Raw genomic sequence first — 19,437 nt, 5'->3', positions numbered from 1 at the left:
TCAATATTAAGTTTCATGGGGAACTTCAGGTGTAAAAGTGAAGTGGAAATGTGGGAAGCCTTGGGCAGAACAGCTCTGCCTTCAGTGCTTAAGCCTGGGTACCACTGTACCAAAGGTGTTGGATTTCCACCCAAATGCCACTAATTGTCTTCATCCTATGCTTGGCAGGGCTTGAGCTTAACACCCCACAACTTTGGTCATCTCACTCATATCTGCCCAGGCTCTGTATCACTCAACCAGCTGCAATGCCTGGGACAAATGTAGGCTGAATGTTTGTAATGCTGGTTTTAAGAACTCTGCTTAACAAATGCTGCTCCCTGCACCGTGGATGAATCATCCAGGAGCTCTTGCAGGGAGAAGGGATCACAGAAAGTTGGGACTAGAGTTTATGCTCCCATGAAGTCCCATTAACTCATGGGGATGCTCATACTGACCTCAGTGACAAGATTACAGAATTGGAGCTCAGGAAGAAAAACTCATTGTCTTGGCTAGACAATGAAATGCCAACAGAAATAAATTATATTTGCTCTTAGGGTGCAGTATCTTAGGCAAAAATGTTAGGTTCAAATGCACAAATATTTCAAGCAAATGTACATTTTAAGCAGATGGGTTGATAATGTCTTTTTTTGCTCCTTGGTGTTTCTGAAACTGTAATTTTGTTGTTTTCCTAAGTTCCGGAATGTTCTACATCAGTGATATTCAGTTTGATGGCATTAATTGCAGCATGGTGAAACAGTGTAGGAAGACAGAGTATCTCCCCCCATGGCCAAGATACTTGGATCAAAAAAGAATTGCTGTGATACTTTTCACTGTACTGTTTAGCACGTGAAGGTGAAGCATGACCAGGAGTGACAATTTACAGGGGCCCAGCTCTACCGTGGTTTTAGATTCTGAACTATGATTTTTGTATCTTTCTTCCATAAGATTGAGTCAGATATCTAAAGCACCATTGTTCAGATGGCCCAAATAAGAGAAGTTAAAAGGTTACCTTCACTCTGAAAGCACAGTGTTCTTCACAAGAGCAAAATTCCTTGACCTTTCCATAATGTGAGGAATGTTGCAAAACAATCCTGTACCACCTTAACTCACCTAGATCCTTGGGCCAACTTGGTTTGGCCTTTTGGTTGGTTTTGCTTTTTTTTGTTGCTGTTGTTGTCTTGCTTTTTGTTTTATTTACAATCCTTATCTCTAATGCCTTACAGGCACTATTGTCTCAAGCCATTATTTCAATTAAAACATTTTAGCTGGCTAATGATGAGTGACAGAGGTAAAGGTGACCAGCGCCAGGTTCAATCTCTCAGTGGCAGAGCAGTAATCGGATTGTGTTCATTAGAGCACAAACAAGACCAATGCTATTAAATTGCAGTTTCTAGCACAGCAATGCAATAAAGAAGCTGTGGAGGATGAAGGAGAAATCCCACTGGTGTGAAATAGCTGCTTAGCTGTGGGTGAGGACAAAGTCTTTTCTCTGGTCCTGCCCTCCGTCCCTCCAGGGTCACAGTGACATGGAAACTGTAACTAATGGTGATGGCACTGAATTACAGCATGTTGTGGGGACATTTCTTGGAAGGAGGTCAGACGCCCTTGAGTATAAACAAGGAGGGGTTTTATTTGAATTTTAGAGTAAATAGGCCTAAGAAACAGCAAACCAGATTCTTCTGCTAACTGATCTAATTTTTACAAGCAAGAAACTTAATTCCTCATAAAGGGAGTGGTTTTTTCTCTTTCCCCCACAATTTACCTCAGTTGCTTGGGGCATATTCCTCTGAGTTTCTTCTTATTGGCTTCAATAATAAACTGTGTTTACCACTAACGATGGTGTTCTCCCCAAATTTCCTTCTGCAGTGTTAACAGATGGATTTTATTTCTTTGGGTACAGTGCAGCAGTTTTGGCCAAACTCATTCTGTATGTATTTTGCAAGTATTTTGCAAGTATTCCTGAGCATCAGAGGTGGTAGGTCAGGGATACTGGACAAAGACATCTAATAGTGAGGAAAGTTGTATTTCCCATGTGATGCCACAGCAATATCAGCTTCTATAACTTTTTGTAGGTTTTGACAGATTTCCTGGTTTTTTCTTAACATTTTAGATACCTCAGGTGGGGATTTTTTCATTTGTTTATTTGGCTTTTTTGGTTTGTTGTTGTTGTTGGTATTTTGGTTGGTTTTGGTTTTTTTGGGTTTTTTGAGACTTATCACTTAAATTAAGAAAAGAAATTAAATTCATGACCTCTCTGGTCAAAATGAGACTTATATTCAGGATCAAGAAGAAGAATACAAAGATTACTAAAATAACAGCTTCAGTGTGTTAAATACCCATGGACATCCATCTGCCAAATAACTGAGTAATTCTGTTAAAAAAATAATTGAGTTCATCTGCCTTGACAACCCTGAACTGAGGTCTTACTTGTCTATATATAATCAATTACAATAGGTTTCCTTGTTTTGCTGTCAGTCTTGTGAAACCTTTTTGCATCCCACAATTTCTCCATTAACCCCAGGGCAGAGGACCTTGCTTGTTCTGCAGGGTGAGTGTTATCCCAATTCCAAGGTGCATTTTTGGACACATCCTCATGCTGAGCCTGGTGCAATGTTTGTTTACTGCCCTTGACTCCACCAAGGCTGCTCTGCCCACTAGCTCTGTGGAAAGCAGCATCTGCTGCCTGACATCTCTGCAGACTCAGTGCTTTAGATGTGGCTGGACAGGTTGACAACCAGGGGAAACAAATCCTTTGCGAACATATCTTTTGTGTCAAAATAAATACAGGGAGAAAAATGCTGGCAAATTCCATGAATTGAAAGAAGTTCTGCAGAGAGACCTGCAAGTTAATACAGCACAAGTACGATGGCAGCATTTCTTCCTGCTCAGTGTACAATTTTAGTCAAAGGGAGAAATTTTTAAGATTGTAAGGTGAACTTTTTTTTTTTTGCCAGCCATTTTAGAAGCTATTGGTTGAATCCTTGTGGCTTAGAATTTTCTTTGCTCCTTACATGAATTAAAATTTAGAATTCGTAGATGCTTTTTATAATTAGATAAATGAGAGAAGCAATTTTTTTTTTCCTAGAAAGGAGATAATAAATATGAAGGAACATGATAAAGTAGTGAGTAATACAGAGAAAGTACAACAGGAAAGCCTTCATAAATGTACTGCTTTTCAGAGATGCAACTTCCAGTCATGTCTTTTCTAGTGGATTTTTTGTTGAAATGCTAAGATTAAAGGGTATATCAGTGAAATGGCTGATTCTAGGCAGAATCAGAATGGTGTTATTAAATTGCAGTCAGCTTTTTTAGAAAATATACTTTAAAATACTCTTTAGATAGCCAAATATATTTGCTCATAGGACTGCATTGTAGTGTACATGGGGGTCAGTTGAAAAATGTGACTCTTCTCATATTTTTCAATTCAAATATATATGTAATAAATATATAAAAATATATATGTTATATATAATCCAAGTACATGTTATCCAAGTAGATATAATACTAATATGTATATATAGTAAAGGTTGGACTCTATAGTCTTGGAGATCTTTCCAACCTTAATGACTCTATGATTCTATGAAATAGCAGTTTGGATCTTGCCCTAGCATAAATATCTAAGATTTTCTATTAAAAAAAAAAATTAAAAATCTGAATTATTTGTTCTCTCAGGATAAGAAAACTGTTGATATTAGGAAGTGAGGTTGTAATGAAGCTGTTTAGTGAAATGATGCAATTTAAGGTGTTTGCTAGGTATAGAGACATCAAACAAAGAAGAAACAAGTTGGAACTGAAGATGAAATAATTACTGTGATGATTACATTTGAGTCCAATCTGTGTGAATGCAGAGTGCTGCACGATGGGGAAAGAAATTATTTTCATGACTTGAACTTGCATTGTAAGATTCTGGGGGAGGCAATCTCCCACCAGGATCTCTGGGTGGCTGCAGTTGGGTACCGGGTTGCTGTGGTAACAGATGGAGGCTTGCCCGGTTAAGCAACCTCTAAACACAGTGGTATTTTCAGTCTGGGGCTTCAAATAATCATCTTTTCTTTTGTTGTTTGCATTAATTACCTGCCTTTCAGTTCTTTGAGCAGAACTGCAGCTGAGGCTGCTTAACTGCATGATTTCTGCCATATCTATGTCTATATCTATATCTATTTTTATATGGGTCTCAGTGGCTCCTTGGAGAAAACTGACCTGCACTGGAAACTGGACCCAGTTTCTGTCTTCTGTGAAGTGGTGGCAAAAGTGGCTGAGCACTTAAATTACAATGGAGATCTGATTCTACTGAAATGCTCCTGGGGAGGAGGGAGAACTGCCACTGGCTGACAAAACACTGTGCACAAAATAGGAGTAATAATAACACCAGTCACGTTTTTGGGTGACTTTTGCATTTGAATGTGGCTCTTTGCCTCTCGCTTGTGAGGAATGGGGGCAATATCAAAGATCTGCCTTTTGTTAGTGATGTGCAGGAGTGACAGATAAGCCAGAGGCAGTGCTGGAATGTGAAACGTGAGAAGGGTAACGCTTCTCAAGAGGAGACCTTACATCATGTGTGACTGATTTTTCCAGGCTTTGCTTCACAGATATCGTGTGTGCTCGGTTTGGAACAATTGGGGCACAGAGAGACCACTCTGACTCTTGCCCAGGAAAGAGGTTGTGGTTTGTGGGGGTTTCCTGCAGCAGTTGTTTGTGAAAAGCAAAATTCAACCTCATGCCCCAATATTCACATGCTAGTATTTAATATGCTTTAATATGCATATTAATGCTTAATATGCATTTTAATATGCTTTGGTTGCTGTTCCTGGTGCCTTATCTGTCCTTGTACCACTTTGGCTCAGAGCTCTCCCTCCACAACATCCAGTCCCCTCACTGTTACTATAGTGACAGCCCAAGAGCCCATTTGGGGCCTTGAGTCCAGCTCTGGGGACCAGGTATGGAGTGATGTGGCAGTACTGTGATTCCAAATGTGTGAGATACCAAAACCAGCAACATTCCCACCTGGCACTTGCACTATAATATGGTATCTGTCAGCAGCAGCCTTGAGTTATCCTGCACTGTGTGTGCTGAGAGACCTACTCTGGTCCTTTGCTGTGCCCTCTGACCCTCCTGGGCCTCTACCTTTGCTTCTTCCAGCTTTTTCCTGTCACATGTTTGTGATGATTTCTGCAGCAAACTTGGGACCAGAAAAGAGCTGTGATGTGGGGGAGAGGAGGGGTGGACCACCAGCCCTTCAACTGATCAGGTGATGCTTAGTTTGGGAACCCTGCAGACTGCATCTTCCAAGCCCCAAGGACACATCCCTCCCCCTGCAGAGATCAGATCTGCTGTAGGATGGGCATGGATGGGGCAGTGAGATATTAATGAGCCTGATCCTTCCCTCAGCACTGTTTTGGTTTTTTGTTTTTGCTTCAGGAAAGAGTAAACCCTTATCTATCTCTCACAGGTCCATGTGTGAATGTGTGGGGGTGGGGAAAGGTGGCACATGCCCCAAAATAAACACTGGGGAATAAATATCAGGTAGGTGCAATCAGGTGGATGAAGGGTGAGGGAGCAAACAAGGAGGTTGTACCTGGGCTGCGAATCAGCTGCGTTTCAGTGGAGTCTAGAGAGTTATCCTTTCACAAACTTGTCTGTTGGTTCAGCTCCTGGGAATAAACTGCCTTTGTTCCCAGCTGTACTGAAATGTTTATTCATTAGATTTTAATAAAGAAAGTCAAATCTCATATCCCTTAATCAGTGTTGGTAACTGAATGCTATTAATTGATTACTCAATACCTGTTATCATGATAAGCCAGCAGAGACCTTCAGTGACAACAGCCTTCAGTTTATGCATTTGTTCTGTAAATTATTAATAACTACTATTGATCCTCTCCCAACTGATGAAATATTTGTCTTTTTTGAGAAGTAACTTCTTTTTTTTTTTTTTTAACAGATAAGCCAGATTTATGTAGGAGTTTTGTTGCCTATTTTTCCTCCAGGAGCCAATCTCTCTTTGCAAGTTGTTTGAAGGGGTTGTCCATGTTTACATACCATGGCTATTTCTGTATTATGTTCTTCCTTGGTATCTGCAAATGTTTTTGACTGTAGTCAAGGCCACCAATCCAGCCAGATGTTTTTGCAATATAATTTCCTCAGTAGGAAGTATGGAAAGACCTTTGTCAGTTTCATTACTGGTCTTCTCACCAACGCTTCTGTGAAAACCCAAAATAAGTAAGCCAATGAAGCTAGGAAAAAAAAAAAAAAAAGCAGGAGGGTATGATGTTTTAATGGAAACATCCGCAGCTTTTTTTCAGAAAATCTCAAATTTTTTAGATAGATAGGTCTACAATATCGTATCTTTTTTTTCTTTCTTTCTTTCATTTTTTTTTCAGACAGGGACAGATAGAGCTTAAGTGGTTTACCCAGCACAGTGCAGCAGTTTCACTACAGGGCTGGAGGACCATGTTCTCCTACTCCTGATCCATGAGTTGGTGACCAGAATGTTCTGTAGCCTCTCCCCAGGACTGCTATATTTTCTTCATTTTAATTTCATTCAGTCCTGCCACATTAGCTTGGGCCATCTGTTTTTGCTGCCAGTGCTTTTTGCCATTTCTTCCACGGCTGCCTTCTGCTTGGAACAATCTGCTTGGATGACAGCTCAAAAACTGCATGTACTAGGACACACAGAGGGAGCTGATTGCATTCTCATGGTAACAAGGCAGAGAGCCAGAAAGGATAGATGAATTATGATGTATGAGTGTGGCTTCCAGCCTGGCCTCTTGCTGAACTTTATTCAACACATCCTGTTGGTTCAAAAGGATGATACAACCTGCTAGAATATAACTCGTGTCCTACTAGAAATTCACATGTGGCCAAAGTATGCACCTTGGTTTATTTAAATCTCAGTTTGTGTGCTGAAGTAAAAGGCAGAGATGATCTTAGGACGTTGAGAGGTTGTGGGCTGGATTCCCTCCATGTGCACCCTTTCCAGTTCCCTTTATTCCCACAGCAGCTTTACACACTGGCTGCAGGGCTTGACACTGATATTTTCCACTGTAGTTCTGAGAATTTATGACATCAGGACTAAAAAGAGATATTGCCTCCTCTATTTTTACAGTTCCTTCACTTAGGTGTCTCAGCTTCAAAGAGTCGCAAGATGGAAATAAAATGTATTAAAAAATGGATGAGGAACCAATTTTTTGGGGTAGACTTGCCCATATTTTTAATTCTGGTTGCCACACACATCTGCACATTCTGTCTCTTCTTAGTCAGGCCATGTGTTCTTTTAGAGGTGAAACCTGTGACCTGACTCTGTGGGAACTTTGCTACTGTACTTTAAGATATTGAGAACTGGAAAGCAGAGAGATAGAGTAAGTGTCAAGAAAACTTTTGAAATGTAGGGCAGTGCTAATAAAACTTCCTTTTTTGTTGTTGTTGGAGTTATAAAAGATGAAATGTTGGGGAGGACAGCTTTCTGTTTACAAACAGTAAAGTTTGTGAGTTCTCTGCCTGGCTGGATGACCATCACAGCAAGTGCTGGCTTATGCATCAGAATTCCTGAGCAGGTGGTGCAAAACTTGCTCAGCACATGTAAAATTGGACCACAAACTGTTTTAATAGGTGGCTTCTGTTCCATTTAACGATTATTGGGTTTTGAGGGTTTTAATTCCACCACCTCACCACTCTGGCATAGTGTTTGAAAGAATCAGGATTTGGATGGACAGTTATGAGAATATTTATTTATGAGAATATCAAGTCACAAAAGCTGTGCAGTGCACATACAGAAGTATTCTTTAACTGCTTTTCTTTTTATCTTTTAGGTCTCTCAGCAGCCAAGCTACTGACTGAGTCAGGCTTGAATGTGGTGTTGCTGGAAGCCAATGACAGGGTTGGTGGAAGAACTTTCACTGTGAGGGTAATTATCCCCAAACCCATTTGTATACTGCATATTCATACTTACAGTACATGCCATACATATGGGGGAAAATGTCTAGAGTACCAGCAGGTGGGAAGTTTCCTGATATTGTACCAGGAGGGGAAGGGAAAGACTGGCATGATGGTGGGGACAGAATATTTCTGTGTGATCTGCAGGCTCTGGAGTCACCCATGTGGGAAGGAGAACGTGATGAGCTAAGTTTCAAAATCATTTCCTGGGGAAAGACACTGTAGAAATGCCTGTGGAAAAAAACACCCATGAGGCCACCCATGGTGTGAAGAGCCTTGAGCTGAACTGGAACATGGCCCATACCGAGTGGTGTAAGGCAGAGGAGTGTCAGGGGTAGCTGACAACTAGAATTACCACGTCTCCCTTCACTCCTTTCCCTTCTGCTCTGTCTTGACTTGGGATACCCCCTCATACTCTGCCCATTAGAGAATCTTGCCCATGTTGCTTCCTAGGTCAGTGTGATTTAAACTGGTTATTGGTGAGATGCCTGACTGGGCAAGAGCAGCCCAGATGTCTCTGTCTCTGTCCTCTTCCTGCCTGTCAGGCTCTTTCCTCTTGTTCTTGTTAAGGCTGTAATGTAACAATGGGCTAGCTATTCTGGTTATGAACTCCAGATTATAACCAGCATGCTGTTTTTGAGCTCTGTGATCACCACACCACAACTCTACCAAAGAATTTGTTTTCCATGGGGAGAAGAATCTTAGCCAAAAAGCTCTGGGAGTGTTTAATTTAATTTCATTCCTCTGGATTGCTCTTTTGTGTGCTATTTACAAAGAGCTTATCTCTTTTGGGTTTGTTTTTTTTTTCCTTCCCTTTTGTGTGTTGTGTGTGATAAACCAGAACAAGCAAGTTAAATATGTGGACCTTGGAGGGGCTTACGTGGGGCCAACCCAGAATCGTCTCCTGCGGCTCTCTAAAGAGTTGGGAATAGAGACATACAAAGTGAATGAAGTTGAGCACCTGATACACCATGTCAAGGTAAGAGATGCTCTCAAGCTGCTGTTGTAAACAGGCAAGTTGTAGTGATATCCTTTCTCATTGTTTTCCATTCTTGCTGCAGTGGAGAATACCTGTTTGAGTGTGCAGCATCTGAGTTTGTTGATTAAAAAAATAAGTGTGTTGTTAATGAAATCACCAACAAATTACTATACTAGTAGAAATTATGACATGCACACATATTTATGTGTGTACGCTGTAGGTGCATCCTGCCAGCTGATGCCTCGGTTCAGGTCTCACCTCTTAGCTGGAAGCTCTCAAAAGTCTTCCTTGTTTATGAACAGTGCACCTGTGACTCTTCTGTGCAGGTCAGCTCTGACATGCACTGAAAATCCCTTTCAGAATTCCTGGCTGTATCTCCAAGCAGGCTGAAAGTTTCTAAGGATGGGCTTCCTAAACCAGTGACAATTATTGTGCCGACAGAAAGAAACGTGAAAGGTTATGTCTGGTTTTGCTGATGGGGGAAACTCAACATGCAGAGTAGCAAAATAGTATCTGAAAAAGGCTCTGGGAATCAGACAGTCTTGTGGAGGTAGATTTAAGTGATCTGTTCATGGTCTGAAATAGAACGGCTATGGCAAAGCTGTTAAAAAGCCCACTTATTCTCACTAGTCATTCTCCAAAAGAGCCTCCTTTCTCCTTCCCTGATATAGACCAGTGTTGCACTCCCACAGAAAGGAAACTTTCCTTGTTAGACCCAAGTAAGTTAATTCTGGGTTTCATTATATGCTTAGGAAAAGCCATTGTGCAGTGACCAGCAAAATATTTGTAGTTGGTGTTTGATCAAAGGTTTAAGAAGACACTGACAGATTTAAAAACAGCAATAGAGAATGGATGTCCTGTCATGTTTTCCATTATTTTTTCTGCTCAATTGTTATAAAAGAGTGTTCTCAAAATGATTTGCTATGGTGATTGCCTGTAATTACCATTTCTGCGGTAGAACTAATGGATACATCCACACTGCTCTGTTTTGTGTGCCTCTGGCATCATCCTCAAAGCCAAGTTTTTTGTTTGTTCACAGTGTTTAGCCTTCAAATCTCCCCAACAGTGATAGGAGGTCATGCCACGAGGGGAAACCCTTGACATGGTCAGTCAGGATGCCCAGCTTTTCAGGGCAGCCTGCTGTCCTAGCATGGTGGCTGTCCAAAATACTGCCAGAAGTCTCTGTTTCTTGGGGTTGTTCACAGTCAAGTGTTGAAAGTCTCCAAGAAGAGAGATCCCAGCTGCTGGCTGAGTGCTCCCAAGCTATGCTAAGAGCCTACAGGTTGTATGGAAACAGTTTGTAGGCTCAGCTGCCTGTAGGAGTTCCTGAAGAGAAGAAGGGGAGAATTGTGTGCCAGAACTCCCTGGTAGCCAAGCAAGAGGTAAAGAGAGGAGGTAATTCCACAGTCAGTAGGACATCCTTTGCATCTCCTGATTTAATTCATTTTTAAATCCTTTATTTCCTTTTTCCTTCTGTGTTTATACAGCTGTGGGAAAGTATTAACATAGTTGAAGAATTACAGTTAAATAATTGGCACGTGAGCACTATATAATAAACATATGCACTGTCTTGTGGCCAAATCTTCAGCATTCCATCACAGTGAAATGTGTACCTTCAACACATTCCTCACAGGTTCCTGAGCCATGTGGCTTGTCCATGGTTTCCTTGAAAATGGACAATGCTCATGTGCTCCTTGAAATCTAAGCAGTGCTCCCAAGCATTCCAAAGTACCAAAGGGCTGTGTACATTCCAAAGTACCCCAAGGGCTGTGTCCCCTGTGTGGATTTGAATTCACATGCTGGCCCAAGCTTTGTGACAGTGGCCAAATGTAATTAAATTCTGGACCACAGAATTATCTGAGCCCAGAGAGGCAATGAAACCTAAAGGTTTTAATTCTTCTCTTGTTACACAATCAGGCATCACAGTGTGTCTTGCAAAATCAGCCGCTGTTTTTACTTATACCCAAAGGCAAAATCAAGCCTTTCATAGTTAATTAAATTCATTTTAGAGGCTTTTTAATACAAGTAATATATGCAGCTTCTTTGTACTGCAAAATGAAAAGAATGCATTTTGTTGATCTCTGGGTGGGTCTCTGCTAATTAGGCTTTACCAACTTGATTGGGTTGTGTGTTTTTTTTCTCCTTTAATCTTTTTTAATGTCAGGTTCTATTGTGAGATTATTTTTGGTCTTGCTTATATTGCATGTGATATCTTCAGAGAAACTCAAAATTATGTTTCTTGCCCTACATTTTTTCTTCTTTTCCCTCCACTTGTTAAGCAGCCTTTTTCATGGTCTTTGAAAAGAGATTAGTATGTCCTTTTCATTTTTGTAAATACTGGTTCATCAGCCTTAGTGAGAAAATTAGTATAGCTCTGTAAGTAGTATTTGGTAGGCAAATTGCTGTCTGAACACCACTGATTTTTCAATAGCCTAACTGAAATTAGGTTCATAAATCCAGATTTAAGAAGCAAAAGCAGAAATGTATGAGAAATCATCATCTCCTAACAGTTCTCCCACTGGACTGGTAGGCAGATGTAAAATGTGTAAAAATGCTTCTTAAAATGAGCTAACTTCTCCTTAGCTGCCCAAGAGAGGATTCAGGGTCCTACCTTAGATATGCAGATTTACAACTTTTGACTAGTGCTGTTTATTTTCCTCACCAGAATAACAGCTTTTGTCTTTTAAAAAAGCAAAGCTAAGTGCATATAGTCCAGGCAATTTTTACCTTCGCCATGTAAGAGTCCCTGGAAAGAAGTGCTGAAATATGAAAACATGCCAACTATTGTGAGGGTTTAATTAACAAATTTTCCCTGTTAATTCAATCTGTACTTCACTTCTGTGCAGTTTCCTTAGCCACACAAACTTTCTTTTTTAAATTTCATTTTAAAACACAAATTTACCATATTTTCAGTCGTAAGGTGGGTTCCTTGTCCAGGATAACTGTGGAATTGGTTTGCTCTGCTATCCTGAATCTCTGTGAGGAAACACTTCTTTATATGAATGGTTTGCCCAGTTAATCTTCTTAGAACTTGATTCCTTTATATACTGTGGGGATGACCTACTCTTTGTCCAGCTGTGGTGCCCACTGAACATCCTCTGGTCCCATTTTCTATCAGATTTCTTTATGGGATAATGCCATGAGGCTTCCTGGAAATTCCTTATTATAAAAAATGGTGGTAACGCTTATTCCTTCTAATCTCTGGGTTGTCTCAGTGCAGGCTGTGCATAGTGCTAACAGCTGGCTGAGGTAGCTGGCTATTTTCACAGCCTGTTGCACCTGAAACTTCCTCATGTGGTTATAATTGAGTTGTTTCTTTAGCACCAAAAGGCCCCATGGGCATGGTGCCCATACTGGGGGGGGTCTTTCAGGTTAAGATGTTGGGGGAAACAGGAAGCTTCTCTTCCCTAGTGACTGGATAGGTTCTTGACAGCCACTTACCACTACATCATTACCTCAGTGAAGTTCCCTGTATGAAAATGGAGTTTTCTCCTGCTCATCTCTCTGCTAGCAGCACTGGCTGGGGGTGTCTGAGTGTGTGCCATGCCCACTTGAAGTTTGGCACCACTTTCAAACAAGGACAAGTAATTGACAGCTCTGGGGAGAGTGATAATGGGAACCCTGCCTGCAGCACCTCATGAAGGTGAATATTTAATCCTATGCACACAGTGCTTTTAACCAGGACCCCAAATCTGCACTGATTTTGCCAGGTTACATACTGATCTACAGCAGACTTGCAGAACAAAATTTTACAGCCCTCTTGGGTGTCATTCATTTTCATCACTATTGTGCTTATTAAAATGCAGTTTGCAGTGGTCTTGTTCATGAATTAGAAATATGATGGTTGTGTTGTATTGGGATTTAATTAGCAGCTGGATAAGTGACTGCTGTATCTGAAGTTACAGAGTTTAGCGGTGTTTCTTCTGTGATATCCATGATATATGCAGAGAAGCTAAGAAATATGATTTATTTAAGCTTTTCACCTGCAAGTCTAAGAGCAGTATCTCCTGGCATAGTCTGTAGTATGGAGCATAACTGCTTAAATGGATTTTTGAATGACTAGATAAAAGTGCTTCCATTGTTCTTTGTATATCTCAATTAGAGTGCAGTCAGAAAATTAAAAGACTGTGAGACTCTCAGTAGCTCTCAGTTGAAGTGAGGTGAAATAGCCTCATGTCTTTTCTCCCCTTTTCGCTCACAATTTGTAAACAAGAACTTGGGGAGCTGAGAATTCATCTGAATCTTGAAGAAGCTGGGTGTCTGGTGTCTTGAAAGGGAAGCCAAGTAAATTCAAAGACACTTAAATTGCTACAGGGCCTCGATAGCTTCACTGTCATTACTGGAACAGAGATCTGTGTTATTTTAACTCTTTACTGGAGATGAGGATTCAGACATTCTGGCCACAAGATGCTGTATCATTATCACACTCACTTGTAGCTTCAAAGCGAGTCTGAGGTTGACCAGGCTGAAGTTGGTGAAAGCATCTTCCAGACCCCCAGAAGGGATATCCTTTAGTCTGTGAATGAAGAGCAGCTTTTGGCAGGAGTATAGGAAAAGCTGGACTTGATTGGTCTCACTGGACCTGCCCTATAAATAGAGGGGCATCTTCCCTTTTTTCCATGCTAACCAGCCAGCAGTATTTGCAAGAAGAAATTTCCTAATTAGAGCTTTTTAAATTAAAATGTAGATATTTGTATTACAGCAGCTTAAAAGAAGCAATTATGGACAGCAAATCCATAAAAGTGATCTCTGTCAAGGGGGGCTGTAAAGCAAGGTCTTGCAAAGGATGTTTATTGATCAGGAAGACTGATTGGAAGGCTGGAAGCTGTGACCTAATGGTAGCATGAGGATGAAAGTAGTAAGAAAAATGAACTGTAGATAAAGTATGCATTTCTTAATTAAATTTGAGGGGAAAAAAAATCTTCCTGAGTCTTAGCTTTCCCAGACTCCACAGTCTGTTCCTGAGGAGACAAGGAAAAGGAGTTGTGCTCCCACCTGGATTATTTAATTGAGGCTGCTGGGAGAAAAGCTTCAATTGCATCTGATTGTAGAACTGATTTTTGATTCCCTTGAGAAGCTGATTAATGTCTATGGGAAAACAGAATTAGAGAAATGTGTATTTAATACAGGAACAACTGACTGAGCATACTGGGTTTCACATATCTGTAAAATTTTATGTATGTTTTCATATTTTTAGTGACCCCAAAGTCATGTTCTGTTTAAACCCAGTGTTCTAGTTGTGGGACAGTGTGCCTACTCAGTTATACTGTGGGCAGATGCTCTTTTAAAGGCTTTCTTCCAAATGAAGCTCCACTTTTCTTTTGTTTTCACTTATTTATGCCCCATTTATCTGCTTTGTAGAAGGGAAGGAAGATTTTTCTTAAGACTTGCTCTAGAAATACTGACAAGTTTTCAACTGCTTTTCTCCACTTCGTTGACTGATTTAATCCAGGTGTTGAAAGCCACATGCAGGGCCAGTATCAGAGTATTTAGAAACAAAGTCCCTATGAATCTGTGCTTCATAAGATACCTTAAGGCTTTTTCTAAAGGTGTTTCTTGGTGTCTGAAAACAAAAACATCTCATTCTAGCAGGAAGGACACTTGGTTAATTATTTTCACAGCTGATTGGAACAAATAGTTATATAGCTTTTAAATTTGGAGCAGATTCTCAAGATCCTCAATTTTACTTTCTAAATCACTTCAGTCATGTTTCTCTCATTCTCCTTTTTTTTCAAGCATGACAAGTATTTAACAGATTGCATGACTGGTGTGGCAGAGTGAAGATGGACTTTATTTCCATAATACAACAGAAACAAATTGTTCCCAATTCACTCTTTTCCTTATCAGAATGCACATTTCAAGCCACCATGTCTGGCTGTGCAACACTCAAAAGGGAATTAGTTTTCGTAATGAAATTCCCGAGATGTGTTGGCATGCACAGCTGATGAAATCAAATTAAATATTGAAAGATAATTGGAGGACATTTTGGCAGGTCTTAATGTTGTAGCTTTGCACCATCAGTTATGCTTTTTTTTTTTTGCATTTATATTTTCTAACATATAGATCTTCTTACCTTTAGAGTATCTGTCAGTATAGTAACCAGCTGAGTGTTTGAGATACTGAACAGTTTTGCAATGAAGGGAGTTTCAGTGAAGCTCAGCACTGTTACAGATTTGAAGTAGATTGTATAATCTCTCATTTTGGTCCAGCTACTTGCCATTTTTTAATTGAGAATTGTGATTATACAAGAGGCTTAGTCTCAAAAATGTCTTGTTAGATGTTATAAATTAAAAACAAAAAAACCTCTATCAACCAAACAAAAAACTCCCCAAAAACAATGAACAAACACACACAGCCCCCAAAAAACCCCAAAAAACAGCCACAAAAAGCCAAAACTAAAGCGATACTTTTCCACAAGGCATCAGATGAGAAACAGCATCTGAGACAGGTACAGAGTTGCAGCCTGAAGTGATGCTTTTCTGGTTTTGATTTTCCTTGTCACAGCTTGTGGTCTTACGGTTCCTGAGCTTTGTATGAATGACATTACTGGGATTTTAAGCTGAGAGAACGGGGTGTGTGTGATGTACCAGTGCTGTGAATCAGCAGAGGGCACTACGTGCCAATAAACCCGTGTGACTGTGAATTAACATGCAGAGTGACAGTCTTGGTGAAGTGAGCATCAGTTAGTCCAAGGTTTGGATGGTTTCGCTGAGGGAATATTTGTGCTTGTTCAGGGATGCAGGGAATGCATGCCTTCTCGTATCTTCCAATGAGAGCTGACTTTATTTATAAGATGTTTATCCTGTGCTATGAAAAATGCATGGATCATTGTCACCAGGGGCTTCAGTTCACAGTACTGCATCTCACTGTGGCACTACCTGGGTACATAATGTTTAGGGGAGCATGAAGTTGTCCTGGGCCTGAAAAAGCAGGTTTTCTCCTGAGAATCCCGCTTTGCATTGAGATCCTGATAGTTCCTAGCAGTCCTTTCTCAGCTAAGCAGTCGCTCACTGTCACCCTTACAGGAGAAAGTGCGTGAGACCTGGTCCCTGTGCCCTCCTAAGTGCTGGGGCTGATATTCAAGGGGCTACTGATATTCACTTGTCATGTTGTGGGGTTTTTTTTCCCTGTAATAGCACATTTCTTCTATCAGCTACTTGACCTGAAATAGACCTGATGTATAAAGAAAGCTTATTTCTGCACGACTTACGCGGGTCCATCATAACGCAGCCAAATGTTGGTTGACGTGGAACAGATGGCTGAGAAAAATCTCTCAGGAATTGTAAAGTTTGTGACAAACACTGGATTTCTCATTTCCCTGCTGGTTTATTCCTGGGATAGCTGGGTTGCACGAGTTTCCTTCCTTGAGTTTCAGCTTCTTCAGCAAGCTTTAGCCCCCACTGCAGCAACAGGCTTTGTGAGCAGCAAGTGATCCACACAGTGGCAGGTAGACCTGCAAGTGCTGATGCTGCTGTTGTGTTTTTTGAAGCATTGCAAGTAGCTTCATGAAACCATTCCCAAAATTGTATATATATAAATTTTAAAAGGATAAGAAACACTTCTGAGCATCATAGAACTGGTGTTGAAATACCATGTCAAATGATTGGAAGGGTTGGTTATTGTTGGTGGTTTTATACAGCTCTGATTTAGGTATAAAAATATTTGGAAAGGGAATGTTTCATGCATCTTGGGGCAGGCAAGTGCCTTGTTATTCTTTGGAGTTTACACACCACCAGGAGGCACAGAGAATGCTATTCCCAGCAAATAAGCAAATTTTGCCTAAATATCAAAAAGGTTTTCGTGTTTGCAAAAATGCAAATTCAGCACCAGTAAAGCTGAAATGTTTTGGTTTGTTGGTGACTACTTAGAGCCATCTGTAGTCTCTCTTTGCTGCTGCTGTTTTTGTTTCTGTGTAGAGCCTAGTCTGGCAGTCTCTTCTCAAACAAAATTCTGATTGACAGTTCCTGGAGTTTTGTTTGTGGAAGAAATAAGGATCAGGCCATAGGAGATGCCTTAGGAGCTCTTGAAAGTAACTTTCACAGGAAACTCACCAACTTTGATGACTGTTTTTATTTTTTTCAGGTAGAAGTTTGTTCTTGTTCTTTGTGAGACTTACCGCCCCAGATTCCTACACAAGAGACGTACCCAAGATTTTCCTTTCGGCAGTTCAAATGCAGTGAAATAGAAGAACAGTAAAACAGAAATATGGTTTGTGTGTCTCTCAGCTGTGCACTCATGAGGAAGCACCTCTGGGAATTCATAAGACTTCAGTTAACTCAGAGGGGATAACTGGGTTAGGGTTGCCTCTGGCAGAGCAGGAAGCTCAGAACAAAATCAATAATTAGAATAACTTATTCTGGTGCTGTCCTGGTTTTCTTGAGCACAGCAGTGTGCTTGTTTCATAAACCTAAATTTGGGAAATAGCGGTAGTACTTGAAACCAAGCTGATAAGCTCTGGCTTTGGAATTCTTACATGGTGCTGACACTAGTGAAGGCTCCAGAGTTCAGAAGAAAGTACAGTAAAACTGATTTCTTGAGGCCCTAGAGCCAGTTATGGAATTTTAATGTGCTCCAAATACCTGAAAGGTAATTTCCTACATGGTTCAGGTGTTATCACCTGGGACAGGAAGGCATTTGGTCTGAGAGGTTTTGCTCTTCTCACACAGCCCTTTGGCAGCCAGGTATGAACTGATATGTGCCCCAGTATAAATTGATTCCATGTTAAGAGATTCCATAATAATACCCAAATGTTCTTGCTGGGACCAAATGCCTCTGATGAAGCAAACTTGAGCCGTTCATCTCCATCTACAGGGGTGTGTTTTCCTAATTTCAGGTTTTGTTTTCTGATTCCAATATTTTCATATGGTTGAGCACAAAAGATGTAGAAATGCACTTCTGTTTCATGCAGAACGAAAAAAAAAAGACAACCTTCCATTTTCTGGGTAAACATGTGCCATAATGTCCATCCTCAAACTGGAAGTGCTAGGTTTTCAACCTTGGTGCCTCTGGCACATAAAATGACTGGAGATCTACTCTGGTTGTGACAGAACTTCTGATTGAAAACTTCTAAAAATTTTGTTTTGGCATTGTAAAAACCACAATTTATCCTCAAAAGCACTGTGGAGTTAAATTGTTGTCTTGTAGCTAGTTCTTGTTCATTTACCAAAGAATTAAATGCTTTCCTCTCCGTTTTGCTTTCTTCCTAACTTTCACTGCCTTGGTGTTTTTGACAAGGATTCCATTAGAGTCTTCTGTACATAAAGAGTAGGTGAAAAACCAGTTTCTTCTTCACTTCCTGTAACCTGTTTGGGAGTTTTGTAAACTAACTTTCTCTTATTCATAAGTTTGATTTTTTTCCTTACTGATTTCTGAGTAACTTTCTCTTTGAATTAAAAGTCCTCAAAGCTCTTTTCAAGGTTATATATCTCATTTTGTTATTTCCAGACCAAGTTTTGAGTCTTGCAGGATCCCTTGGTACCCTTTTATTGTCTCTTCTGGTGCTTGCAGACACCTGCAGATTTGAATAATGTGCCCTCTGTCCCTTCTCTCATAGTATTAATAAAGAGGCTAAATCAAATCAGGCCTGACATTTCTTGAGTAAGTTGTCTTTGGATACTTTCTTCAAAAAGACACAGTGTTGTTTTTGTTGCCTGGTTATAAATATTAAATCTTGGTGCAGTATGATTTTGTTAAGCCAGTGTAAATACTTCTTTTAGTGATGTGTTGGTGTGGCACTACATCAAGTATCTATTAAAAGTTAGTACTTCTACTGTTTGACATTCATGCTCAGGCAATGCATGCTTAAATACATAATTTAATATAAATTTTGAAAAATCAGCTGTGGCATGCAATATGGCCTTTGTTATTTTTCTATCTTATGGACTCCAGAATGCACTGTGAAAAAACAAGTATCCACATAATGGTAATGAGCCTTTCTTTGTGAATTTTTAAAGATATTAGGCTGCTGTCCATATAGTCAGCCAGGGAAATCCCATGTAAATAAAATAGGTCTGCAAATGACCCATTGTCTTCCACTCTTAATTAAGCTAGACTTTTTGAACATCTAGTAGTGGAGATAGAGATACAAAAAATCTGACTTTTAAGTATGTAATGATGTAATTAGGACATTGGTATTGGTCACCTTGTCCCACTGTAATTTACGGCTAGGGGTGTTGGGCTGAAAGAATAAGGCTAATTAGTAAATGCTACAGTTTCTGCAGGGCTGGTAAGTTGAAACATTTTTTTCCCCCCAGGAAGATCTCTGAGCTATGATTTAGTTTATAATAAAGCTTGCCACAACTACTCTTGTCTGATTTTGAAAGAAAAAAACCCCAAACTGCTAAATGCAATTAACAGTTCAGTCTTTTCATGAACAATTAGGAGGAAAAAAGTTTTATATATATATATATATATATATATATATATATATCTTCAGTAGCAAATAGCCAATTTTTCAACTCAGTCAAACAATGCTGTTTCATCTCATTGTTTTGGTTTGATCTTAGTGACTACTGCAGGGTGTTAGTTTGGTTGCCCATAAGTGCCACATG

General features: G+C 40.1%; 1 protein-coding gene across 1 annotated transcript in view; it reads left to right on the top strand.

Moving 5' to 3' along the window:
* LOC309571694 (amine oxidase [flavin-containing] B-like) overlaps window positions 1-19,437 on the top strand; it is a gene marked incomplete at both ends in the record, with an annotated part of 47,165 nt that overhangs the window by 10,547 nt on the left and 17,181 nt on the right. Inside the window, 2 exons of the mRNA XM_082279442.1 lie at window positions 7,785-7,879; window positions 8,750-8,887. Coding sequence (XP_082135568.1) covers window positions 7,785-7,879; window positions 8,750-8,887 — 233 coding nt within the window. The remainder of the gene's footprint in view (window positions 1-7,784; window positions 7,880-8,749; window positions 8,888-19,437) is intronic.

The sequence above is a fragment of the Coloeus monedula genome, assembly GCF_965178545.1.
Source record: "Coloeus monedula genome assembly, chromosome: 3".
Lineage (NCBI taxonomy): Eukaryota > Metazoa > Chordata > Aves > Passeriformes > Corvidae > Coloeus > Coloeus monedula.
The sequence above is the reverse complement of the archived record's forward strand: the minus strand, read 5'-3'. Positions and strand labels throughout refer to the sequence as shown.